Raw genomic sequence first — 27,504 nt, 5'->3', positions numbered from 1 at the left:
AACATTTTGTAACTTTAATTTAATTCTTGCTTCCTTGTTCAGAATGTTTTATTGTTTTCGCGTAACCAAGAAACCAAAAAAAAACCTTTATGGACTTGCCCATAAAAAAAGGTCCTAAATCGGGAGCAGAGAGTCTTAAAGTCACTGGATTGGATTTTTCACACATTGCAATTCCTCTGCAGTTTTGTTAATTGACATTTTTTTATAAAAGACATATTATAAACTGTCTTTACATTTATTTTGAAGCTCGTGATTATGGAAAGGGCGTTACATTTCTGAACCGTGCTTGCGGTGTTCGGCCAATCACAATGCACCGGGTCATTTGGCCAATCAGAGCAGACTGTGCTTGTCAGAAGGAGGGCTTTGTTTGAGAGAGGCGGGGCATAGAGGAGCAACAGTAATGAACAGTGTTCGTAAAATAATGTTTTTTGAACATTAAAGCATGTCAACATATATCACACAAAATAAACGATCTTTAAAAAAACATCATATGACCCCTTTAAATCAAGATACAATTGGAGATGCAAAATGTATATATTAAGAGAAGTTAAAAAATGTTTAATATCAAATTAACAAATATCCGTCATTGGGAAATGAGAACTTGTTTTCCCTTTGAATTAAACTCATTGACTGATATTTGTTCTTGTTTTATTCATAAACTCACCTTGACTTATTTTGCTTCTTAAGTAAATGCATCTTGATTTAAAGTCATTTTTTAGTGCTTCTTCAAAGTATTAAAGTAATTTTTATTTTATTTTCATGAATCAAACTTTAAAGCATTTGCTAATGCAAAACATTTTGAAAAAAAAACCTGTTTATGTTGTGTTCCCTTCTATTTATTCCTTACATTTTATTCAGTCTGTGTTTTAAATAATAATAATAATAAAGGTTTAAGCCAACAGAAAGGCTGCATCTATCTCAAAGGGAAAGTTATCAGATGCTCTCAGTGCATGTGTTTGTGAGCTCTCTTCTTCATCTGTCAGGAGTGGACGAGTCTCTGGTGGTGGTCCTGAAGTTTTCGGGGAACAGGATGGCCGTATGCACTTGCAGCGTTGCTTGTGATCTTCCAAACGACGCCAGCATCTGCGGAAGCACAGGAATCATCCGAGTGAGAGCAGAACACGCCGGATTACTTCTGAATCACTGCAAACAGTCCGCAGTTTATGTGTTTCTAATGCAAACAAATTGTGCATTTAAATATATTATTGCACTTAGTAAAGCTGTCATAAAACAGACGCGTAGACCTGTGCTGCCTTTTCAAACAAGGAGACATATTAATGTAAAATAAATATGAATAAGTATATAATATAATTAATATGTGTATATAAGTATACAAAAATACAGGGCACAACGTAACAGTGTTATTTTAGTATATTGAGTTTATTTACACACACACACATATATTTGATTTATACTTTCGGCTTTAATTGTAGTTGAAGTTTTAGTAATTTTTATGTTTGTTATTATTTTTATTTCAGTTTAGTTATGTCATCAAGAAAAATGCAGTAAAAATAAGAATTGTTGATTTGGCAACTAGCTTGCTATATATAAATATGCTAAATATATATATATAAAATGTATAAACTAAAATATTTAAATTTCAGTAAAAAACAGTTATTGACCTCATCATACAAATTAATAGCATTTTTAGTAAATAAAAATAACCCATTTGAAGAAGGTCAAGAAATAATTTCTAATCAATGAGGATCTCTCTGTCCATCTTTTGTTTATTTCTAAGGGTGCAGTAAACAGTTCATAAGCAAATAATCAATTGCATTGTTAAAAATTAACCATTAAGAGATGCACGGAGGTTAAATGTAAGTGACCTCTTCCAAAAGTATCAGAATATTTGCACTTTCTCTTCTCTCTTCTCTCTCTCTCTCTCTCTCCTCTAGTAACTCAGTTCTGGTCTCTGTGCTCTAGGTGGCACATCCCATGCACTGCCCGACCTCTCTGGAGGTGAAGGGGAGGAGACCCAGTTTCCTCTTCCGGACCCCGGGCTGCCTCTGAACTTCACCAACAGCACAGGACTGAGATATGAAGCGGAGGAAGTCCGCGCTGTCTGCTGAAAGGTGACGCTCTGTTAAAGCTGCTGTTAGCTCGTCACATGAATAAGGCCGTCTGTCTGACTTGATCTGTCTGACAGGACTCAAGGAGAGCATCAAGATGTCTCTCGCAGACTCAGAGCTGCTCATCGAGGTCATGGATGAGGCCCGCAGGCAGGTGGGCGTGGTTTACCAGCAGGACAGCCAATCACTGGCCTCCATTCCTTGATTGACCTGATTGGATGCTTGAAAATGTATGTAATAAAAGCTACACAAACACAGCGGATCTGTGATGCTTACCTATAAAATATAGAGTGGAATCTTCTTTAAAATATTGTAAAAATGCAAAGCACCTTGACTTGACCTTGCATTTACATTCATGGCAGATGCATTCAAGGTACAGAAGATTTTTCATTTAATAGCTAGTACCTTTTAGTTTTACATCACAACAATGAAGCATGATGTTCTTCTCAGCAGTGTTGCATGATAATATTTATTACTGAGTCTCACTTTCACATACTACAGAAACCAGTAGTGGGCAGTAGAGAGGATATTCTGCACAGTTTGTCTGCTGGTTCTTACACACACACACACACACACACACACACACACACAGTGAGAGACAGACGCCATCATGGTGATCAGATGGGGAATCTGCAGCGCTGGGAAAATCAGTCATGACTTCACAGTGGCACTGAAGACCTTCCAGCAGAAAACCACCAGGTAAAGAGCCGAAACACACTTACTGACATGAGAAAAGCGCTCGCGAGAGACTTCAGGGCACTTTACACACACATGTGCACCGAATGAGCGTGATAACAGAGTTCCTACTGATGGTATTGACCACAGACAAACACCTGACACGCACCGAGTCTCATGCATAAGACACTATAACACGCATTTCACAAACTTTCTCTGATCTGCTGAATGTAAGCAAGTCTCGCGGCTGAATCAGGAAGTTGTTACAGTGCAGCGGGGAAACAGCGACACCACCGTCATCTGGCCAACATCGTACTGCACTGTGCTTGCATAAAGAAGACAAAACACATTGTTACTCACACACACCACACACACAGAGCTGTTCAGAGGTTTGGGATCAATAAAATACTTAATGTTTTTTTTTTTTTTTTTAAAAGAAGTCTCTTCTGCTCATCAAGGTTGCATTTACTGTTGAAAAACAGTAATGTTGTGAAATATAGCCATTTAAAATACTGGTTTTCTGTTTTAATACACTTCAAAAATGTAATTTATTTCTGTATTTTCAGCATCATTCCTCCAGTCTTCAGTGTCACATGATTTAATAAAGAAAACAAAAATACTATATAAAGGTTTTGTAAAAGCATACACTACCGTTTAAAAGTTTGAGTAAGTATTTTATTTATTTTTTGAAAGAAATTGATGCTTTTATTCAGCAAGGATGTTTTAGAAAAGATGCTGTTCTTTTTCACTTTATTCATCAAATAATAATAAATAAAAAAGTATCACAGGTTCCCAAAAAAATATTAAGCAGCAAAACTAATAAAAAATCATGATATTATTCTGATTTCTGAAGATCATGTGACACTGAAGACTGGAGGAATGATGCTGAAAATACAGCTGTGTATCACAGAAATAAATTACACTTTAACACAGATTCACATAGAAAACCAGTATTTTAAATTGCAATAATATTTAACAATACAAAAAAAAAAAAAATGCAGTCTTGATGAGCAAAAGAGACTTCTTTAAAAATCATTACAGATCTCAATGACTTTTAAACAGCAGTGGTATAATATAGCATTTAATTGCGCACAGGAATAAACCGATCTACATCTGGTATTCTGAGTTTTTTCAGTTGTATAAAGTGATATTTTGACAGGTGCTGGCGGTGGCGGCGCGTGACCTGAAGCGTGCGCAGGAGTTCGCTCAGAAACACAGCATCCCGCGCGCATACGGCTGCTACGAAGATCTGGCCAAAGACCCAGAGATCGGTGAGACTTCATCTTCATCTTCATCTCGTCCTCCGTCTGATAACTACACAGCAGACTCTCATTTCGGCCAGTCGAAATGAATAAAAAAGTGAATTCTGACTCTCTTCTCACAATTCTGAGTTTTTTTCTCACAATTGTAAGAGAAAAAAGTCAGAATTGTGAAAAGAAAAAAAAATCACAATTATCTTTTTTTTTTTTTTTTTTATGGCATAATTTTTTTTTTTAATTAATGAAATAAATTCCAGATGTAGGCTAAACTTATTATTCATAATGCTGACTTTTTTTCCCATAAGGAAAAAAATTAGAATTTTCCAAACAAACAAATTCAAAAAAACAAAGTCAAATTTTTCCAAAAAGTCACAATTAATATTTTTTTAAAGCTTCAATTTTAGCTCCATTTTTTTAAAAATCTGATTAAATCTTGATATATTTTCCCAGAGCTTTAGACCCAGAGTCTTACTAGTTTTATATCTCCTGTATATTTTCTTTTCTTTACATAGGAATGTTTTATTCTGTTGCTTATCCTGTTGGAGGTTATGACTCGTAACTCTTTGTTTAATGGAATCCTGGGAGAAAACGATGGAAGTCTGGAAAGATGCTTGCAACATTGTATCAGTGTTTGCTGGAGTTCTGTTCTAACTGTTGATTCAGAGATTGAGCTGTTTCCGCTGAAGATGAAGGTGCTGCTGTGTTTCAGATGTGGTGTACGTGGGCACCATACACCCTCATCATCTGTCGCTCGGTGTTCTCTTCATGAGCGCTCAGAAGAACGTTCTGTGTGAGAAACCTCTGGCCATGAACCTGAGGGAGGTCCAGGAGCTGATCGCCTCGGCCCAGAACAACCACGTCTTCCTAATGGAGGTCATGCATGACTCCATTTAACATAATATTGTTGAATATAAGCATTCATTTCTTCTGAAAAAAAGAAAACAAATAGATGTACAGCACAGACTTTTAAATAACTGACGGAGATAGTGATATCTAGAGGAGAACATGCATCAGTAATAGACTTTTATTAATCGAGAATGCATTGAATTGATCATAAGTGACATTTATAAAGTTACAAAGGATTTCTATTTCAGATAAATTTTGTTCTTTTGAACTTTGTTCATCTGTGAATCCTGAAAAATACAATGCATCACAGTTTCCGCAAAAATATTGTGCAGCACAACCATTTTCAACATAATCAGAAATGTTGAGCAGTAAATCATCATATTTTCATGATTTCTGAAGATCATGTGACACTGAAGACTGATGCTGGAAATACAGCTGTGCATCACAGAAATAAATTAAATGTTAACAGATATTCACACAGAAAACTGTGATTTTAATCATAATAATATTTCAGAATTTTACTGTATTTTAAAAAAATAATCACAACTTGTTGTTCTGTAGATGATGAGTGTCCTGTCCTCCGCAGGCCGTCTGGACGCGGTTCTTCCCCGTCTCGCTGGAGATCGGCCGGCTGCTGTCGCAGGGCGAGGTGGGCGAGGTGAAGCTGGCGAGAGCAGATTTCGGCGTTCCTCTCACACACGTGCCCCGCGCCGTGCAGAAGGAGCTGGGAGGAGGAGCGCTGCTCGACATCGGCATCTACTGCCTGCAGTTTGTGCTCATGGTGTTCAACGGAGAGAGACCAGAGAGCATTCAAGCCACCGGAGTCTGTCTGGACACTGGTGCATACAGTCTAGACTAATAATAATAAGAAGAAAAATACATTTTTAAATCTGTAATAACATTTCAATAATAATATTAATAATTAGTATTATTTAAAATCTGTGTAGCATCATATTTTAATTATATCAATAATAAAATACATTTTAAAATCTGTTATAACATTTCAATAATAATAATAATAATCATTATTTTCTTAAACCTGTATAGAATCATATTTAAATTATATTAATAATAATAATAATAATACTTTTTAAAATCTGTAATAGCTTTTCAATAATAATATTCATAATAATAATTTATATATATATATATATATATATATATATATATATATATATATATATATATATATATATATATATATATATATGTAGAATCATATTTTAATTATATTCATATTAATATTAATAATAATAATAATACATTGTTAAATCTCTAATAACATTTCAATAATAATATTAATAATTATTATATATATTTTTAAATCTGTATATTATAATATTTTAATAATAGTAATAATAATAATAATAATAATAATAATACATTTTAAAATCTGTAATAACATTTCAATAATAATTCATAATAATAATATATTTTTTAATAATCTTTTTTAAATAATATATAATTGAAATAATCTTTTTAATCTGTTTAGCATCATATTTTACTTATATTAATAAATAATAATAATAATAGTAATACATTTTTAAATGTTTAATAACATTTCAATAATAAAATTAATAATTACTTTTTTTATCTGTAGCATAATATTTTAATTATATTAATAATAAGAAGAATATATAATAATAAATTGTGTATCTTTTTTTATTCATATTGGGCTTTAATTAATATTATACATTTTTTTATTTGTAAAATACCTGTAATACAGGTCGATGTGTTTCATAGGTCAGAATAACAATATTTAAGGCATTAAAAAAAAATAGCAAAAATATTACAAATAATTTTTTACAAATAAAAATAACAATAAAAAATGGATACACTGACTAAAGAGAGTTAAAACCCATTAATTTTAATATATTTGTTAATTGTAATTTCCTAGCTGGTCTGATTTATCATCAGTGTGCATCAGCTCATGTATGTTGGGTTGATTTCTTTGAAATCAGAAACGAAGAGGTGTTTATTCCCCAGTTTTTGATTGGCAGGTGTGGATGAAGCCATGGTGGTCACGCTGAAGTTCTCTGGACACCGATTGGCCGTCTGTACCTGCACAATCAGCGCCGAGCTTCCGAACGAAGCCGTAATCGTCGGGACGAAAGGCACCATCAAGGTCTGATGAATCTCTCTGGTGTGTTTATCAGACAGAGTTAAAACACTAATAACTGCAGGGAAGACTCTGCTCTGTTTGAACTCATGTCATGTCAATATTTGATCATATATTACTGGAACTGCTTTTAAAGTGAAATTATTGCCGCGCTGCTGAAAGTAAATCACACACACCCAAACAACTCGTGATGGTCATTCAGATTATTCACTTTTACAGTCGTGCATTTGGCAGATGCTTTTATTCAGCGTGGCTCTGACATCACTTTAATAATAATAATAATAATAATAGATTTTTTTAATTTGAATTTGCTCTTTTGTGCATAAAATGTGCCTTAATGTGCTTCACTGGTCAGAATAACACATTTGTTAAAATTATGTATATATATTTGACAAAGAAAATTATATGAAAAAAATGATTAGAATAATTTAATACAATGACTAAAGAGACTTAATAAAATAACTTGAATTAGGAAATGTATTTAATGTTGTGAAAACCAAATAAATGCAAAGTTATATGATATGTCATATTTTAAATAAGAATTTTAAAAACTAACTTGAAACAATTGTCTTTAAGTGCATTATTAAATTAGCCATTCAGATTGATTGATGCATCAATAATAGTATTAATTATATATATATATATATATATATATATATATATATATATATATATTATTTATTTATTTATTTATTTATTTTATATATATATATATATATATATAGACATAAAATGCATCTCGATGTCACAATATTAAAATTTAATGGATTAAAAAAATTAAAGCATTTATTAGGGAAATGGATGTGGACAAAATAATAAAAGAATGCAATGCATGCAATTTTAATAAGCAAATGTATTTAATTTAAATATCTTAATTCAAGAATATTTAATTATTTAAATGCTTATTTTAGAAACGTTATACTTCCCAAATGTTTGGAGCTTGTCTTATTCTTCATTGGTGTGAATCAGATTTGATATAACACAGAAACCTTTGTGTTGCGCGCTCCGTCCGTCATCAGTCGAGCTGCACGTGTTGCACTCTCAGGAGAAGCCGCTGGTGAATGTTTGGGCTGTTTTTGCTGCTCAGGTCCCGGCTCACATGTGGTGCCCGACGTCTCTGCTGGTGAACGGTGTGGAGACGCAGTATCCGGTGCCGGAGCCCACTCTGCCGCTCAACTTCATCAACAGCACTGGCATGTGTTACGAGGCCGAGGAGGTCCGCCGCTGCTTACTCGCAGGTACAGAGCTACACATCTGAAAAACAGATCGTGACTGGAGAGATTGCATCGTATCTGCTGGAGTGAAATCTCATTTTGGGCTGCCGATTCCAAAACTAGAGTCTGTTAACACTCTGATGCATTAGATTTGCATGCATTTTTGCTTTTATGAACATTTGCATGCTGAAGAAGTCTTGTGTACCCCTTTATTCAGCAGAAAAACACCACAAACACGATTCCAGTTCAGTTCTCAGTCAGTTTTTACATGCATGACATTATTTTATGCCTTTATGCCCGATTTCCTCTTGTTTTACGTCTTTTGCAGATTTGAATTTAAACTATATATATTGATTGATTATATATTGACATTTGACAGCTTTTATTATTTTGTACTTATGCATAAAAGCTGATACATGCGTATATATAATTAAAAATATTATTTTTATTGGTATTTTTTAATTCAGCATTTTCATCCTATTTATGGAAGTTTCGGCCACATGATAAAAAATAAAGTAAATAATAATAATAAAAAAAGGTACGTTTTTTTCTTGCAGGTTGTAGAAAAATAGTCAATAATTGTGAGATATAAAATCGTATATATATATATATATATATTTTTTTTTTTTTTGTGTGTAATTTTTGCAGTTTATATTTCACAATTCTGACTTTACATCTCGCATTTGTTTTTGTTTTACCATGGAATAATAATAATAATATTTAATTTAATCTTTTCTTCCAATCTGTATAAATTTGGCAAAAATAAAATATAATATTGTGAGATATAAATATAAAAAAAGTATAAAAAATTCGGATTTCTTTGTGTAATTATTTTTTGAGTTTTAAATCTTACAGTTCTGGTTTTGCTTTGTTTTTTCACCATGCAATAAAAAATAAAATAATTAGCTACTTTTTATCCCACAATTATTTCTTGTTTTTCTCTCAATTGCAAATTTACATCTAACCATTTAGAATTTTTTTATCATGCAATTTTAACTTTATACCTTGTAATTTGGAGCAGGTCTGAAGCAGAGTTCGCGCATGTCTCACGCAGACTCTGCGCTGCTAGCGGAGATCATGGATGAAGCTCGACGGCAGGTGGGCGTGGTCTACAGCCAGGACAGCCAATGAGCTCACACCATCATCATCATCAGTCATGGGTTCTGCTGCTCTTACATTTGCTCATGTGCATTAGTTCAACCGCAGAATAAAGCAGTGTTTTATTCTGTTGGCATCTTGTGTGTCTTTGTTTTCATTCATCTCATCTGCAGACAGTATTTTATGCAGATGCAGATTATAAATGTGTATTGCAAAACTATTGTTTTTAAAGTGGAGTTGATTTTTTTTCTTTTTAAACCAAGGAACCATATAATCAGTAAGTGAAACTGGAAAATATTTAAGTATATAAAAGCACAGGAGTCGGTCCAGGTGCTCATCTGCTTTATTACTTCAGTCTTGAATAATACAACACTTCAGAATGACACTATAGTTTACTCTTACAGTTTTAAGTACATCTTGCACCCTAGCGACACAAAGCAGGTAGATCTGAACACACACACACACACACACACACACACACTCAGGAGCAGCAGAGACAGACGAGTGCGTCGTGAGGGGAAGAACAGGAGAGATGTGACGAGGCTGCTCAATCAATATTCATCTCTCAGAAACTCTGTCGTTCATCTTACTCCACTAAAACCCGGACGCAGACATCCCAACGTTAACATTTCAAAAAATATATAGCACATTGGTCGCCTCGCCCCCAAAATCAGACGATCTCATGGACAAGTGCAACACAGAATGTAACATCATTAGGAGTGTGAACACACAGGCAGACTAACACACCACACATAAAACAAACTAGAGTTACAGTAAGTGTGAGCCCTTCGCCACAAGCTTGTGGAAAGGAAATGAAAGTAGTGAGAACTAAACGAGTAAGTGATGGTGGTCCAGAGGCGTGTGGGAGGAGCCAGAGGCGTGTGGGAGGAGCCAGGCTCGTGATGATGATGATGGTCTGAAAGAGTCGGGAGGGATGGGATGAAGAGGAGTGAGTGTTGTATCCCAGCTTTACTGCACTGGGACGACACGCATGGTGTTGGTGTAACCGGATCCTGGACGCCAGCCGGTCAGGACGATCACCACATCACCGGGCTTGAAGAACCCACGAGCTTTACCTGAGAGAGACACGAGGGTCAGAGATGAAGAACCGTGATCACAGGTGTGCTCCTGCATTCACATTATGGGTAAAGGCTTAAAATGATCGATGATTCCATGCTTTTGGAATATTATTTTAGAACGTGAGGATGTGCAGTTTAGCAAGTGCATAAAATAAGTGTGCTCCAGTCTTACCGACATCCATGGCAAAATTGACCCTCAGGTCCACATCCTCGGCCCAAACATCGTTGGAGGGTTTGTTGTAGAGCACGGGGAAGATGCCGCGGTACAGATGAGCCTGTCGGGCCGTCTGCTCGTTACGGGTCACTGCGATGATTGGGGCACGCGGGCGGTAACGAGAGATCAGATGAGCAGACCTGGACAATCACACACACCTGTATTAGAAGCTGTGATGCAGAGTGTTCTGAGGAGTCTCCTTATTCTGTGAAACTCAGAACTAATAGATAAGATGATCAAGGAAAACCAGAACTGACCTACACCACGAACCCACACTGACATATAGAGACAATCATGTGACCAAAACTACTGACAGAACCCTAAAGCTATGATCTGTTCTGCTCCGTCCACACACACTCTCACTCATACCCATGAAGGGGGGAAAAGGGTCAAGGACAATTCATTTAATGCTTCTTCTTGTGCTGCTTACTGAAACGGTGAAAAACTATGCATGATGTTCATAACCACTCTAGAGTGAAACTAATCCAAAAACATTTCCATATATTTACTTGTCTAGCAACAATGCATTACATTGATTAAAAGATTTCCATTACAAGTAAATGCTGTTCTTTTGAACTTTCTATTAACTTTGTCAATCCTGAAAAGTAAAATTTATCAGTTTCCAAAAAAATATTGTGCAGCACGACTGTTTTCAACATGAAATATTTCTTTTGAGCAGTAAATCATCATATTAGAATGATTTATCCCCTCTTACCTGCCCCCCGCCTCGGGCCCCTCCCCTCTTACCTGCCCCCCGCCTCGGGCCCCTCCCCTCTTACAGGCCCCTCCCTCCTCTCTTACCTGTCCCACGCCTCAGGCCCCTCCCCTCCCCTCTTACCTGCCCCCCGCCTCGGGCCCCTCCCCTCTTAAAGGCCCCTCCTCTCTTACCTGTCCCACACCTCGGGCCCCTCCCCTCTTACCTGCCCCCCTCCTCGGGCCCCTCCCCTCTTACCTGCCCCCCGCCTCGGGCCCCTCCCCTCTTACCTGCCCCCCGCCTCGGGCCCCTCCCCTCTTACCTGCCCCCCGCCTCGGGCCCCTCCCCTCTTACCTGCCCCCCCCCCGCCTCGGGCCCCTCCCCTCTTACCTGCCCCCCGCCTCGGGCCCCTCCCCTCTTACCTGCCCCCCGCCTCGGGCCCCTCCCCTCTTACCTGCCCCCCGCCTCGGGCCCCTCCCCTCTTACCTGCCCCCCGCCTCGGGCCCCTCCCCTCTTACCTGTCACACGCCTCGGGCCCCTCCCCTCTTACCTGTCACACGCCTCAGGCCCCTCCCCTCTTACTTGCCCCACGCCTCGGGCCCCTCCCCTCTTACCTGCCCCACGCCTCAGGCCCCTCCCCTCTTACCTGCCCCACGCCTCGGGCCCCTCCCCTCTTACCTGCCCCACGCCTCAGGCCCCTCCCCTCTTACCTGCCAGTCTTGCTGAGCACAATAATGGCGCTGGCGCAGCACTTGAAGGAGGACTCGACGGCACCCACAGCTACAGCATCTGAAGGGTCTCGGGTCAGAAGGGTGGAGCGCCGCAGCTCCTCAAACAGCTGCCTGTGGAACATGGCTGCCTCTGCCTCGCGGGCGATCTGACAGCGCCACCCGAAGGAGGGAGGGGGAAGTGTTACACACAATCATACTATCAGTCACTCAGACAGAGAGAAACGAAGAGGGACGCGAGCACCGGGATGGTTTTCTTTAGACCTTGTTATTTCGGAATGCATTTAGATTTTAAATGATAAAAGGATGATTTTTTTATGACTACAGGTGCCTTTGGTCTCTCTCGTTTCTCTCTCTCTTCCAGTCCTCTCCTGTCCCTGCTCTTCCTACTCCCTGACTGTGACGGATCTGGTTTTCCACATCTTGTCCTGCCTACCTGCCGGACCCAGTGAGGACTACAAACGCAGAGGCCAGGATTTTAAAGGAGGCCTCCACAGCCCCGATGGCGATGGCCTCGGCGGGGTCGGTGGAGGGGGGCAAACAGCGGCGCAGGTCCTCAAACACCTGCCGGTGGAACATAGCCGCCTCTGCCTCGCGAGCGATCTGAAGCAGCCGTATCATCACGTGACACACAGCAGAGAAACGGAGAGGAAAGATACACACATCCATGAGACGAGAAGAGGTCGAGTGGGAATCAGGAGGTGGAGACAGAACAACAAACAAACAGAGGAAACAAGAGGAGGAAATTAGTGCAGGTGTTAGTTGAAGGGAAAAGATTAGTTGGAAAAAACAAAACAAAATGAATATTAAAACACATCCAGACTCTATCAGTAAATCATTGATATCACAGCTAACCCACCACCATTAAAATCATGGGCATTATATTAAACATGGTCATAAAACTGTGACTGTAATGTGTAAGTGATTTGTGATGATATCAGGGTTAAAGAAACTCAAATCATGCAAAAGCATGAAGGAGTGAACAGAGAAGAAAGGCTGAGCACGTCACTAACACATCAAGCATGCAGGTTTTCCCAAAGCTTCGAGCTAACTCGAAAATGTGTGTTTGTTGAAGCCAAGGGCTTTATTCTGCTGCTGAATATTTCCAAGTTCAGCAGTGTCTGGGCTAACTCCAACATGCTATCCTCGAGCACATGAACAGATTTAACTGGCAGACCATTCAAGAGACCGTGAGCTTCAGTGAAAGCTGTTGTCTGTAACTGACCCTGACACAACTCTGCCAGTGAAGGCAAAACACATGCACATGAGAGAAAGAAAGTCATGAAGGATGCTGTGGCACTGAAGAAATATTACGAGTTAAAACATTTAACATGGTCCTAAAAAAAAAAAAAAAAAAAAAAAAAGTATTTTGTAATTTGGAATTTATGTTTATATAAGTTGTATTTAACCCGTAATATTCCGTTGGAAATTCCTTTGAGTATTTTCTCTAAGATGAGTAAGTTATGAGTGAGAACATGAGGAATATGTGAGTCAGGTACTAGAAGGTTTAGTGGTCTAACAGTGTTAGTGTGTGTCAGTAGGGGGCGCTCTCACCATGTGCTGGGTGCGTACAGCCTCCAGAGGATAGTCTCCCTTCGCCGTCTCTCCACTCAGCATGATGCAGTCGGCTCCGTCCAGGACGGCGTTAGCCACATCGCTGCCCTCGGCACGCGTCGGGCGAGGCTTCTTGATCATGCTCTCCAACATCTACAAACACGCAAGACTCAAGATAGTTATTTTATAGATGCACTAGTTCTGGAAGAACGACCTTAACTAGAAAACTGCTCCTTTACTTTCATCAGAGCAATTAAACTGTGAGATTAAGTCAATAGAATAATGCATTATGGGCTTTTTCCTAGTTTAGATACATTTTCTGGAGAATACATGTTAATATGGTGTTGTATCTCAGCTTTGCTGACCTGTGTGGCACAGATGATTGGCTTTCCTGCTTTGTTGCAGCGACCAATCATCATCTTCTGGGCCAGGAACACCTTTTCTGTGGGGATTTCAATACCCAGGTCTCCTCGAGCGACCATGATGCCATCGCTGGCCTCCATGATCTCATCAAACCTGGAGATGCATTCAAATCCAAATCATTTTTAATCTAATAGTGCATATTGAGTTTAGAGGTGGTGTCGTCGCTCACCTGCGCACACCCTCGTGGTTCTCCAGCTTGCTGATGATCTTGATGTTCTTGCCCTTCTCTCCCAGCACCTTACGCACCTCGTGCACATCGGACGCCTTGCGGATGAAGGAGGCAAAGACCATGTCGACCCCCATCTCCACGCCGAACTGCAGGTCCTGGATGTCCTTCTCTGACACGGCGGGCAGGTCGACCGCGGCACCCGGCAGATTGACACCCTTCTTACTTCCCAGAGTTCCTCCGTTCTCAATTTCACACACCAGATAGTCAGATCCTGAGAAAGAGTTACCCATTACACAATGTCCACGCAAAAAAGCAAGCAGCAAAAAAAAAAATGTCCTTTTAAGGACCTGCTGAAACCAATTTATTTTATTACCGTGGAAAATCCGTCACTCACCGATCTCCAGGACCTGGAGAGAAATAAGTCCATCATCAATATAGACCTTGCTGCCCACTTCTACCACCTTGGTGATGTTCTTGTAGTCCAGCCAGAGTGTTTCCTCATCGCAGCTCTCCATGAAAGCATCGTCCATGGTCACTTTGATCTTATTTCCCTTCTTCAGCTCCACCTCCGCCGTGCCGCTCTGAAACAGAAAGTCACTTTTAATAATCCATGCATTAACAACATAATTCAACAGTGTATACGGTGATTTTGCACCAGCGGATCAGTCTCTAATGAGTAAACTCACTCCTTTAATGAGTCCGGTTCGGATTTCTGGTCCCTTGGTGTCCAGAGCGATGCCCACTGGTCTGTACTGGATGCTGCCCGGCTCGAAGCTGGCACAAGCTTCACGTACATTTTTAATAGTGTCACCGTGATACTGAAAGAAACCATCATAAATGGAGATGTTTGTATAACAGCTGATGTTAAGTGCACTTAAATGTATCCTACAACAGTTACTTGAAAAGCACAGGTTACGTCATATTTATACATTCTGTGAACACGCTCAATCACACGCAGACGAGCAACGGTCAAAGTCACAGTCCCGTCTATCATTAAGAAATCTGAGCCAAATTCTGCTGTATGAGCTATTAGTGTTCAGTAAAACCTCCACCCTTTATACTGTAGAAACACAATGAGCTCTTCACTGGGAGGGAACTGATAAAGTATTTATGACGTAGATTAAGTCACACACACTCTCTCGATGGCTTTTGACCCTGACTGAATGCTTTAGCCGTTCTTTCAGCCCACAAACCTGAGGCTGTGAGCTACAGAGATATTCAGTTTGACAGTTTTAGCATCATTTCTGGTACAAGATGAAGTACTGCATAACTAATGCTGGACAGATGTGAGGCTCAGAGAGAGAGAAGAGAGGAAGACAAGCACCGAAGTGTGTTAATAATGAAGTATGCACCTCGTGTGAGCCGTGAGAGAAGTTGAGACGAGCGATGTTCATGCCAGACTTGATCATCTCCTTCAGCATCTCCACAGAGCGAGAGGCCGGTCCTGTGATCACATGACACACAATGCACCATCACTTACTGCTACCTACGAAGACTATTTCACTTGATATGTGGTTTCTAAACACCTGTGTCTGTTGCTACATGAAAACAATTCATTAAAGATTTAGAAGATGTTTGTTGGAGTGATTACAGAAGCTAAAGCGTTATATTTCTGAAATTGAAAGCGTGGCAGTAACAGCTTGTGGAAGATTCAGTCGTTCCTGCTGTGTGTGTGTGTGTGTGTGTGTCCACTGACCGATGGTGCAGATGATGCCAGTGTTGCGGGCGATGGTGGGCTCCGAGTCGATGTCCAGCAGACACATGTGCTCCAGGAAGCTGTCGGCCATGGCAGCGTTGAGCTGCTGTGTTTGGATGAAGGCAGATCCCATATCCTGAAGTTTAGTGTGGGGCATCGTGGAAGAGACGGGTAATATGCTACAGAGAGACCAATGAAATGACATACACATGATCAACTGACCAATCTAGAGTGTTTATGTATCTTAGAACGGACAGAGAGTAAACACAGCAGACTGTAGTCTGATTTAAACTCAACAGAATAAACAGAGACAGGATCTCTGTCGGGAGCCTGAAGCTATAAAAGTCAAACTCATTTTACTGAGAATTAAGAGTCACACAAATGTAGCTAAAGAGCAATCCTCACACCAGCGCTTCTGAACATAAGTCTGTGTGTGTGTGTGTGTGTGTGGTAAAGGTGTGGCAAAAAGGAATGTTCCGTTCCATGTTATGCAACAGACTCGAAATATGAAATTATTAACAATCGAATATAAAACCTTCTCTTAGGTCTATGGCTGCACGTTTAATCGAATGCGATTGTCATGCACATTTTATTAGTAAATCAGTAAATCATCATCACATGCTTTCAGATGAAGCAGCATTTACTTACTACACAGAGCCATAGTTCACTGACAATCTATGCATAAAAAAAAAAAAAAAGTAATTTGCTGATGATTTTGTTGCGCGATTATAAAATCAAAGATATCATTAGCAATAATGACAGCTGTTTGCGTAGCTTTTCTGTGAACTATGGCTCTGTGTAGTAAATGCTGCTCCATCTGAAAGCATATGAAAACACATTTAATAACATTTTTACTGAAAACTTGACAAAATCGCTGCTTTTGTCAAACCCTCTTTGCACCTAAAGTAGAGGAGACAAACTGAACATTCATTACAGAAATCGCTCTATAGCTACAAGGCATGTTAAAGTTAATGCTGAGTGAAGATCAAACACATAATGATTCTTTAACACAACCTAAGAATGTAACTATACACTGTCTTTATGTGCTCCGTGAAGTCAGACAGCACTAATCAAACACACACACACACACTTTGTGTGACTGAGCTGACCTGGATTTTGTATCTTAAGGCGGACGCTAAAGCTCAATTTAAAACAGAGGTAATCCACCTGACACAGCCTGAAGTGCAGGAAAGTCAATGTGAGGATGATATCCAGCCAATCACTGCTCTGTTGGCACATGCACATCACAACCAGGACCATGTCAGACCGAACAGTGGATTATAGTTTCCAAATCAAACCAGATGCATTCAACAATGTGCAAACAGTCAGCTATCTACTTTAAATATTCTTAAAGGAAAGTGAATCGAGTCACATGACCCCAGTCTGGCAGAATCATGGTTCTGGCGAGGATCTCTTAAAACCCTAATAAACCCCACTGCACTGATGCCAGGGTGGGCTGTCGTACGTGAGCAGATGCACATCACAGGGAACACACACACACACTCACACACTCTTCCTCACGTAGGCATGTGATGACTAAGACAGGCAGAGTGGAAAATCCAGCAGTGAGCCACACACACTCATAGTGAAAGGAGGGGCTATTCAACTTCCTGATACTACAGGAAATGATGCAAACTGTGGTTTGTGTAATTAATGAGTTAATAATGCTGGCAAACACACCTGCTATCAGTGCTGCTGGTATTATATATATACACAACAGGCAGCATCCGATGCTAAACAAGGACACTGAAGGTCAATATTAGTCAGGAATGTCTGGTTATTATAGGCTTGTTTTATAACCCTGCTTATTAAGAGCTCAGTGAACAGGAAGAATCCATACAGCATCACCCTGGACCAGTGACATCTAGAATCAGTGTCAAGTCAATCTGTTTGTTCAGTCGGGACGCAAGCAAAACTGTTTGAAGTCTACTCGTTCCAACGGAGAATACCGTCTCAATTCAGATCCACATCACACATTTACGCTTTAACAACTCACAGACTCTGGCACAAACATCTTTCGATTAATAAAAGATGAATCATTGTTTCTTTGGCCGTCTGAGATTGAAGTATGGAACAGTTAGGATGATTTTTTTCAGTAGTATTAAAGCACACCATTTGGACCCAGAAACAATGGCTTGTGACGACGGCAGATTTCATCCATTTATTAACTTTTTACAGTCATTCACATTGATCTGAATTAGCTTCAACACATATCTACAATAACTGGTTTAGTAAGAGTATAACAAAGCCTAGTTCCTTCACTCATCAGAAACAGCGGCACTGTCGGCAGTACAGTAGTGTTTACTGTAGATCACATTACAGTGCTGGGCAAAAATAGGAATGGGACGCCATGCCATAAGAAGCACTGGACTAACTGGGATCGTAGCAGTTTGAAACGCGAGAGGCGAGGTGTGGAGGTCAGCAGGACTCATATCTACTGCAGTCCATGAGGACAAACTGGTGATTCACTGCAGCAAAGAGCAACTGAGGTGAGTCTGTTCTCATTACTCTATGATTCAGAACAATGACTGATAACGGTGAACTGGGACGTCCCCGGTGAGGGCTGTGGAAAGCCCAGTTTGTGTCACCGCAGAGCTGTGGGTGTCTGTTTTACTGGTCTCTTCTACTGGTTTAGTGGAAGCTTTGACATTCTTACAGGAAACATCTACACACACTCACTGCAGAACTGAGAACAGCTTCAGAGTGTGACAGTTTGATGAAGCAGATGTTTAAACAGTGCCAACAGTGTTTATAATAAAGCTAATTTACTGTGTGTTAATATACACACATCTGGGATGAGCACAAATTAGGATTTATGCATGTGCTCCATTTCAAGTTTTCGGTTTGTTTGACATTCAACAGTAAGAGCAATATTTATTAGTGAAGTCCTCTTTCAATCTGGTTATTACATTAATTTAATAAAATGCATTTACACAACAATTTCAACTGTATTATGCAAGCTTGTTTCACGAAAGGATAGAACAAGTACGTTAACTGCACCTTTCTCATATTTACAGTAGGCCTCCCAATTCAGAGTTTATCTCTCACAAATCTGCCTTTTTTCTTGCAAATCTCAGAATTGTGACAGAAAAGGTTGCAACTACCTTTTTACTTCGTGGCAGAATCAAAAACAGAAATGTGAGATGTAAACTCAGGCATAATTTAGTCTGGCTGGATTTCGAGCTGCGTAAAGATGCCTTTGGAAATGTAAAAAGCTCTCCATTTCTTTCTGAATGACGCAGGTATAATGCAGTTTACACACAAATCATGAAGACTGAGAACCAGACTTCAAAAATCTGACAACGCACAAGTGTCAAGGTATGTGATTGCAAGACAAACACACAAAATTGTCCAGATCCTCCCTCGCACAAACATGATGCAGCGTCATAATTAGCAACTATCAATGAAGTGCGCGCGCCCACGCGACGAGAGCGAGCTTCAGATGCCCGCGGGGGCGCGACTCCGAGTCAGTACCATTCATCACTGCACTTAATAAAGAATAATAACCAACTGTTGTATATAATAGACAACAAAAGTCCTATATATATCAGTGGTAATAACTTAACGCAGTGCACTCCGTGATAATGCAGATATCAAGGCATGCGGTCAAAGCCGACTTGAAGATCAAACATCATCATCATCATCATCATCTGCGTTCACGCAGGTAGTTGTGGTCTAGTCGTGCTCGAGGGAGAATGAGGCGGACGCGCAGTGGGTCACGTCCCGCCTCTGCGTCACATTCTCCACCAGAGGCGCGCGCACGTGGACCTCTAATTCGAATGAATTAAAAAAGAATGACGGTTTATTTGAATACTGTTAATGATCCAACGGTAGAATCACAAACGATGATTAACTTCAAGAGACGGTTATTAAGCATAAAACAGTGAAATATACACTTAAAGACCTTAAGTGACGTGGAGACGTTGCGAAAAGGAACTTTTGCTAAATTAAATACACAAATAGCACAAAAACGCTTTAAAATGATCAGCGGGTTGAGGAAATACTGAGGGGAAACTAACCCGAACCTGCGCTATTTTATGACAGAAGCTGCTCTGACGATGAAAATCTTTGCTAGAACTGTAACTAATAACTTTGCTAACGAAAAATATAACTGGGGTTGATTTTTGTTGTAAGTGTAGCTCTAAAGATAAACGTTAACGGTACTCACCTGTGTTTGATGACGGTCGGCCGTTGACTGATGCGCTCCGGTCCGGATCGAGAGCTCAAGGTGAACCGCCAAACAGACCGGGAACTACTTCCATCAAAGGCACACGCGGATTGATATTTATGACGTCAAACTATAAAAACGTTACTATTGCGGTTTTTTAATCAGTATTTGATTATAACAACATATAGAAATATCTCTAAACCTTCTTGGCGGTTCGTCCCATGAAATAAAAGTCCACAAAGCTTTAAAGGTTTGATAAACAAAGCCGAGCTTCCTGATGGGGGGTTATGTTACGCGAATGAAGGAAGTGGAAGGATCCAATCAGAGCGCTAGACGAGGAGATCACGTGACAGGAGGATGCTGCTGTGTCGCAGTTAAACTTCAAATGAATGACAAAGTTCTTGACTTGTTGATAATATAATATACATGTTTAAATAACGCAGTGGACGTGATGCCCTTATAAATCTATTCGACTGTGTGTGTATGCATAGATAACCATACACTGCGAAATGCATGTACTTCCGCGTTAATCCATCCTAATGGTCGAGGCGCACGTAGCATCACATCAGCGTTCATCTTTTAACTCTTTAATGAGCACACATGGAAAAGATTGAATGTCGCATTCGCATATATAGAGTCCATTAGTGATGTAAGGACACTAAACAAACTTTAATCACGAAATTAACATGTTTATATCACAAATGCCACTATACGAGAACCAAATGGTAGTACTATGCGCTTTCTGTACATATACCATGTTCTGTGGCGATACTATGTTGTTGGACTTGTGCCACAGTTATTCAGTGTCTATTTGACGCATATTTGTGCATGCACTATGCTTTTGATTGATGCATTATGGGAAATACATTTAGCAAAGTCATTCAAAGCGGTCTGGTGATATAAATCAGGTGTTGCCAGTTGATACCATCACTGTAACATTGGTACTGGCACTGGCTCGTGACATGCAATTGTGTAATTTACAACAGAAATTTAAAAATGAAGTGGTGCCTTACATGAATGACAGTGCATTTATGATACAGCAGTTGTTGCATTTAAAGGGCTCTCTGGTCAATCAATAAGACAGCGCCCTCTAGTGTGCATATACTGTCACCGATGGAACTGGAAACATGTTTCTTTCTTTATTTGAGCTCGGATATCCACAGTCTGAGCAGGTAAATGGATGATAATGGCAGTCATAATTAAAGATCAGCACCAAGTTGAGTTTTAAAGATGCCAAATGCCCAATTTCCATGGTGATGAGTGAATGAATATTACACATAAAAATATCTGAATGTTAACAAAATCACATGCATTGACCTTTCATTCTGTGATTGATTCCCGGTAGTAACCTCTGCATTTAATTGCAAACAAAATAAACTCTGTAAACAAGGTTTATGGAGCATCTGCTGTATGCTTCACTGCCTTTATTGGTGCATAACACATGCAGTTTACATAGCCTACTAACTTATTGTTGTGGTTACTGACAAGCAGGCACCGATGCTTAGATTTGGATTGATCTTAAAATTTCGATTTATGACATTTCAACACTAAATTTGTGTAAAGAGATGAAAATCGGATGCCAGTTATATATTAAGCATGCAGAATAACGAGGTCACGTGACATCAATGTAGCATACAAGCTATTTAAACTGTCCAGTCATAGTTTTGCTCCACCTGGTGGTCTCAGATGGAGGTGTTTCATTAGTGTGGGATTTATGTTAATACTCAGGCCTCTGCAAATAAAAGTGCACCAGTTTTGAAAACAATCTCAATGCAACACTGCAAAACTGTACTTTAACCTGATATGCATTGAACCTGACAGTATTAAACAGGACGAGGATGCATCAGTTTAATGCATGCAGCATTTCATGTCCTGTACTAGTGTTGGTTGCTTTTTGAAGATGACTGCATTGACCGTCTGCACGTCTGTGTCCAGGTGAAGGTGTGTGAACTCACCTGCTCTCCTCGACGGCCCCCCGCTGCTCCCACTGCCCATGTTGACCGCTGCTCACTGACCGCTGCTCACCTGCTGTGTGTCCTCGTGCCTCTCGCCCAAACCCAAAGCTGTAAGCCGCATCTGATGCATGCATCGACGGGCAGTGGTCAAATCCCATCGTAAATCCCATTGATGCTCTCTGGATTGGCTGTCAGCTGCAACAATGTTCTGGACAGTGTCTCAAACTGTGCTCAGATTTGCAATGACAACAAAGTCTGCAGTCAAAAACCAGACATCGCAATATGATCCACATTAACTTTAATGCTCTGTATTCTATTCTGACTCAGAGCCTGTTTCTGTTTTTCAAAGGAATTTTGAGAGCATCATCTGAGATAAATTCAATAGTCCGTTGATAAAGCTGTCTCCTTTAAGTCTCTTGAGAAATGAATCCACAGCATTTTGCTGACTTAATGTTTATAATAGTATACATTATTAGATGACTTGATATTCTCAGCATTTAGGAACTATACGTTTTTATTGATACTTTGAATTGAGTTTTTTTTTTTTTTTTTGCTTTTATATTTTCTGTTTTAATTTTAATGTTTTACCAATTAAAATATAATATTTGAATGTATTATTTTGTTGTTTAATAAATTATTTAATATTTAATTGTGTCATTTTTAAATTAAATATATATGACATAAAATACATTTTAGTTATGTATTTTATATATATATATTATTTCAGCAGTATTATTATATATTTAAATACTATAATAATAATATTTTGAATTATTTTTTTTTTAACTTTTTTATTTTTTGATTTTGTTTACATTTTAATATTTTTTATAACTAATTTTAAGTTTGTATTTTTTAGCTTGGTTTGTAAAATTGCAATATAGATTTAAATTATTTTATTACAGATTTAGATTGATTTATTTTAGTACTCATTTATTTATTATAGTTAGTAGCTAAAGCAACAATTCTCATTTTTGTTTAGTTTTTTTATTTGAAGTATCTTAAGTTTGTCTAATATTTATATTTTATTTTATTTCAGCCTTTTTCAATTACCATGTTTTATTTATTTGTACAAATAATAGTTTTGTCACACTGAACTGCATCTGAAACACTGGTGAAGCTCTCTCGTACTAAAAGAGAATTAATTTTAGAGCAGTTCTGCTTTAGTCGTCGGTTCTAAAACCGGAATTTGCTATTTTAAGTGTTTGTGAATAATTAATGCAAGTGTTTTTTTGAACAGGTGAGGAGACAGCGTTGTGTCTCGTGAGTCACGCAGCCGAAGACGAGCCGGATAACATCTTATCTCTCATCAGGTCATGTGTACAGCGAGGCTCTTAACGAGGTAAGCAGGGTAAACTCTGATTAGTACAGTAACGGCTGAGTAAAGACCACAGTGACATGCATGGATCCAGAAGTCTGTGTTCTGCTCACATGCACAGGGATAAAAATAGACTCGGATGATAGAAATAGCACACTGCCTTTGGCTTATACACCATCACGACACAGATGTAGCTCTATTCCCTTCATCCCGCTCTTTCTGTCTCCCTCAGTCAAAGTCATCATTTGGGATGATTTACATACAGTATTGGCAAAGCATCACAAAACAATGTTATAAAATCAGACTAAAAAGACAACTATTGCTTTTGAATGTAGTGAGTTTGATCTTTTTTCTGACAATATGGGCAAATGCATTGCTTTGCATCTCTCTCTCTCTCTCACACACACACACACACACACACACATGTATGTTTTTGTGTAAAGTGTGTTCATCCCATAGGTGTAATGGTTTTTATTCCAAAAAATAAATTTATACCCCTAACCCTAACCCTCACAGGAAACTTTCTGCATTTTTACTTTCTCAAAAAAACTCATTCTGTATGATTTATAAGTGTTTTGAAAAATGGGGACATGGGTTATGTCCTCATAAGTCACTCTCTCCTTGTAATACCTGTGTCATACCCATGTCATTACACAGAGTTGTGTCCTGATATGACACAAAAACATGCCCACACACACTCACACACTCTCTCTCTCTCTCTCTCTCACACACTCACACACTCTCTCTCTCTCTCTCTCTCTCTCTCACACACTCACACACACTCTCTCTCTCTCTCTCTCTCTCTCTCATCAGCTGTAGGTCACATGACTCTCTCTGCTGGCTCTCACTGAGCATGCTCAGTTCACTCACGGTGTTGTCAGGCAAAAGAGAAGACAGCAGTGGAACAGAGGAGATCTGCGACAGATAAACACAGACACAGACACAGACAGAGAGAGAGAGAGAGAGAGAGAGAGCAGGAGAGGGCTTCTGCTGTGTACTGGATGGTCTGTGTGTGCCGTGTCTCTTGATGTATTGTGTTCTCCATCCTCTGTGTGTCGTGTCGGAGGAGAAGCGTCCGTCTGAAGGTGAGCTGGATGTGGGGGGGGGGTGGATGCTGGCCGTCTGTGTTTTCGGGATGCATGGGTATGTGGCGACTCCAGCAGGGCATTATGGGTGTGTTTGAGGACACACAGGGGGATGCCGTCGAATGCAATTATTAGACCGATATATCAGCCGTATGCGTACGACTGCATGATTGTGAAGTGTTATTCCATCCAAAATATACAGAGATTAATTAACATATTATACACAAATTCCATGTATTTTACTGCATCTTAAATGTCGTTGTTAAATTTGCCGTCTAGACGTCATTGTATTAGTATTTGCATCAAAGATCTGACTGGTTTCATGCATCAGCTGAGAGATGGTGTTCACAAAAACGTGTGGTGAAGAGAGAAACTGTTGCTCTTTATGAAAACAAAATAGCTGTTTTTTATAGAAAAAGATGGAAAAGCTACTGGATTTCTCAGATGCTTTAGACCTGATCTGAAGATGTGTAGACGGCATGTGTTTGTGTTCAGAAGCTTTTAAATGAAGAATGAAACTGGTTATTATTCGTGGCCAAAGAAACAGAAATGTGTGGATGTGCATCACTAAAGGTTTATGCTTTCTGTGCTTTGTTTTCATGACAGTTAAACAATTTTGCCTCCAAACAATTTGTGATTCTGTAATGCATCCAGATGTCTGAATTATTAATTGTATTTGTAAAGCAAGCAAGCAAGTTTATTTATACAGCAAATTTCAAACACAATAGTAATTCATGTAAAAAATAATTTTAAATTAGCATAATTAACAATGTATAGAAATAAAACAAGTATCAATGAAAGCAAAGAATAAACAAAATCATTATTTTTAATTGTAGATGCCATTGAAATCTCATTGTTGTGATACAATATTTTTAACGTATTCAAGTAAAAATACATGCAAATAAATTAAATACAAATTTAAAAAAAGAATATTATAATGCTAACAAAAGTAAATACTGAAATTAAGAGAAAATGGTGAAGATACAGTTTTAATTCAGAAATTGCTTGTAAATTTCACAATTAATTACAAAGAAATTGCAAATTTGAAAATTTGTTATAATAATAATATTTTCTCGAAAAATATTCTCCAATAATCTGTGTTATTTACTTAGATAATTTTTTCAATATATTTATCTATATCTAATTTCTATCTATCTATCTATCTATCTATCTATCTATCTATCTATCTATCTATCTATCTATCTATCTATCTATCTATCTATCTATCTATCTATCTATCTATCTATCTATCTATCTATCCTAGTTATGTATTATATATATATATATATATATATATATATATATATATATATATATATATATATATATATATATATATATATAATTTCAGCAGTATTATTATATAATTAAATACTATAATAGTCATATTTTGAATTATTTTTTATTTTCAGTTTTCTTTTTCTTTTTTTCTTTTATTTACATTTTAATATTTTTTATAACTAATTTTAAGTTTGTATTTTTTAGCTTGGTTTGTAAAACTGTTAAATTATTTTATTACAGATTTAGATTGATTAGATCTATCTATCTATCTATCTATCTATCTATCTATCTATCTATCTATCTATCTATAATTATTTTATTTTGTTATTTTTAATTTAGGGAGAAATGTAAGCTTGTTCTTGGCAGGTTTTGTGACATCTGTGTGGTGTTCTTTGTCAGCATTTATCAGATATGACTTATGCACAGGATTACTTGGGAAACTGCTTCTTTAAATGTGTGCCTACACACACACACACACACACACACACACACACACACACGCACACACGCACGCACACACAGTGACACAGAAGGGGTTGTTGCTAGGATACACAGTGTGAGATGGAGGAGAAAGAGCAGAGCGTTATTTAAACGCTGAAAGCAGAGACCGTCTACATCTCTCTCATCTGACGCTGGAGAATGATCAGTGGTTTTGCTGAAGGATTTCTGTCATCTTCTGTTGATTTTTCCTCAGAAAGCTCAGAGCTGACGTCTCCTGTCGTCGCAGAGCGACTGTTGTTTTGCTGAAATGGATCAGAAAAGCTTCACCCTGTCAGAGATGCGTCTGTGAACACCAGAGCCGATGGTGAGCGTTCATTAGACACACACACACACACACACACACACACACCTCACCTGAACACAAACACTGCGAGGAGGTGGAACTGATGACATTTGACCTTTCACTAAGCTCCGCCCTCCTCGGATACTGTTGCTCACTCAGAACAGCCCATAAACATCAAGCGGAAATTTGCTATTTCATTTGAAGTAATGTTCTTGTTTTTCTAATTGTACGTGAGATAGAAAGAATAAAAATATATAAATACAGGTAAAACTTTGGAAATAATTTGGAAAATTCCTTTATAATACATGGTTACATTGCGCCCTACTTTTGAGAAATATTATTTTTTTAACAATGTATGTTGTTTTAATAGTTATTAAAAACTTAGAAAAACATTAGAAAAAAATTGTTTATGAGTGATATATATTTTGTTTATTTCTGTGTATTGTTTTGTATGTAATACTACTACTACTAATAACAAATAATGATTAAAATATCTAAAATATTTCAACGATATTTGAAAATAAGAAGAGTCACTATTATTATTTTTTAAAATAAATTGCAATATAATATAAAATATATTATTATTATTATTATTATTATTATTATACCCACATTTATTTTTATTATTATTGTTATTTAATGGTTCCCAAAATAATGAACTATTGAAGTGATTAGCAGCGCTTCTGAAAAAAGTCAGAATAAAAGTGCCTGTTTAACTAAAACTGCGTGTGTTTTATTCAGGAGGTCAAAGGTCAGGGCTGGACGGATGAAGAATCAGATGGAGAGAATGAACCGGAGCAGTTTGTGTACGGGATTCAGGTAAAACTCTGTTTCTTGACAGGTTTCATCTGCCTTTAAGCATTTTGTAAGTACTTGTCATGTTAGTAATGTTGCTTATACTATAAAGCAGCAAAGCAGCGTTTTATTTTTCATTTCATTTTCTTCATGTGGTACTAGCTGAACATATGTATGAAATATTTCCTTTTGGGTTTAAATCTTAAAAAATTGGGAAACAAATCACTAGTAACAGTATGTAAGTTTGGGATCAGACTTTTAATGTTTTTAAAGAAGTCTCTTCT

At 38.3% G+C, this 27,504-nt stretch overlaps 2 protein-coding genes and 2 pseudogenes across 7 annotated transcripts in view; 3 read left to right on the top strand and 1 right to left on the bottom strand.

The window, feature by feature from the left end:
* Window positions 1-1,800: 1,800 nt before the first annotated feature.
* Window positions 1,801-2,325, top strand: LOC113117987 (trans-1,2-dihydrobenzene-1,2-diol dehydrogenase-like; annotated as a pseudogene).
* Window positions 2,326-2,479: 154 nt separating this feature from the next.
* LOC113118070 (trans-1,2-dihydrobenzene-1,2-diol dehydrogenase-like) lies at window positions 2,480-9,416 on the top strand (annotated as a pseudogene).
* Window positions 9,417-9,605: 189 nt separating this feature from the next.
* On the bottom strand, window positions 9,606-20,143 carry LOC113118068 (pyruvate kinase PKM-like). Of its 3 annotated transcripts, none has more exons than XM_026286946.1 (11): window positions 20,006-20,143; window positions 15,838-16,016; window positions 15,494-15,585; window positions 14,828-14,959; window positions 14,536-14,722; window positions 14,142-14,412; window positions 13,915-14,065; window positions 13,550-13,702; window positions 12,432-12,598; window positions 10,532-10,713; window positions 9,606-10,356 (listed from the first exon to the last, which is right to left on the bottom strand). In XM_026286946.1, exons 2-11 carry the CDS (start codon window positions 15,992-15,994, stop codon window positions 10,250-10,252), a joined length of 1,599 nt encoding a protein of 532 aa, XP_026142731.1. In that variant the 5' UTR covers window positions 15,995-16,016; window positions 20,006-20,143; the 3' UTR covers window positions 9,606-10,249. The 3 variants fall into 3 exon arrangements, 2 of the variants coding, with proteins under 2 accessions (XP_026142731.1, XP_026142730.1); XM_026286945.1 differs by lacking the exon at window positions 12,432-12,598 and adding an exon at window positions 11,978-12,144; XR_003294279.1 differs by lacking the exon at window positions 9,606-10,356 and adding an exon at window positions 11,978-12,144 and having other exon boundaries at window positions 10,542-10,713.
* Window positions 17,364-27,504, top strand: part of LOC113118067 (poly [ADP-ribose] polymerase 6-like) — a 23,841-nt gene continuing 13,700 nt past the window's right edge. For 2 of the 4 annotated variants that reach the window (XM_026286943.1, XM_026286941.1), the window contains exons 1-7: window positions 17,365-18,326; window positions 19,080-19,155; window positions 21,941-22,070; window positions 23,198-23,299; window positions 24,089-24,360; window positions 26,336-26,446; window positions 27,167-27,244. In XM_026286943.1, the coding sequence (XP_026142728.1) occupies window positions 26,444-26,446; window positions 27,167-27,244 (81 nt within the window). In that variant the 5' untranslated portion in view covers window positions 17,365-18,326; window positions 19,080-19,155; window positions 21,941-22,070; ... (1 more) ...; window positions 24,089-24,360; window positions 26,336-26,443. Of the gene's footprint in view, window positions 18,327-19,079; window positions 19,156-21,940; window positions 22,071-23,197; window positions 23,300-24,088; window positions 24,361-26,335; window positions 26,447-27,166; window positions 27,245-27,504 lie in introns of all 4 variants that reach the window. The other 2 variants (XM_026286944.1, XM_026286942.1) reach the window with 2 other exon arrangements.

This window comes from Carassius auratus, chromosome 18, assembly GCF_003368295.1.
Source record: "Carassius auratus strain Wakin chromosome 18, ASM336829v1, whole genome shotgun sequence".
NCBI lineage: Eukaryota > Metazoa > Chordata > Actinopteri > Cypriniformes > Cyprinidae > Carassius > Carassius auratus.
Note: the sequence above shows the minus strand (reverse complement) of the source record. Positions and strands in the feature narration are given on the sequence as shown.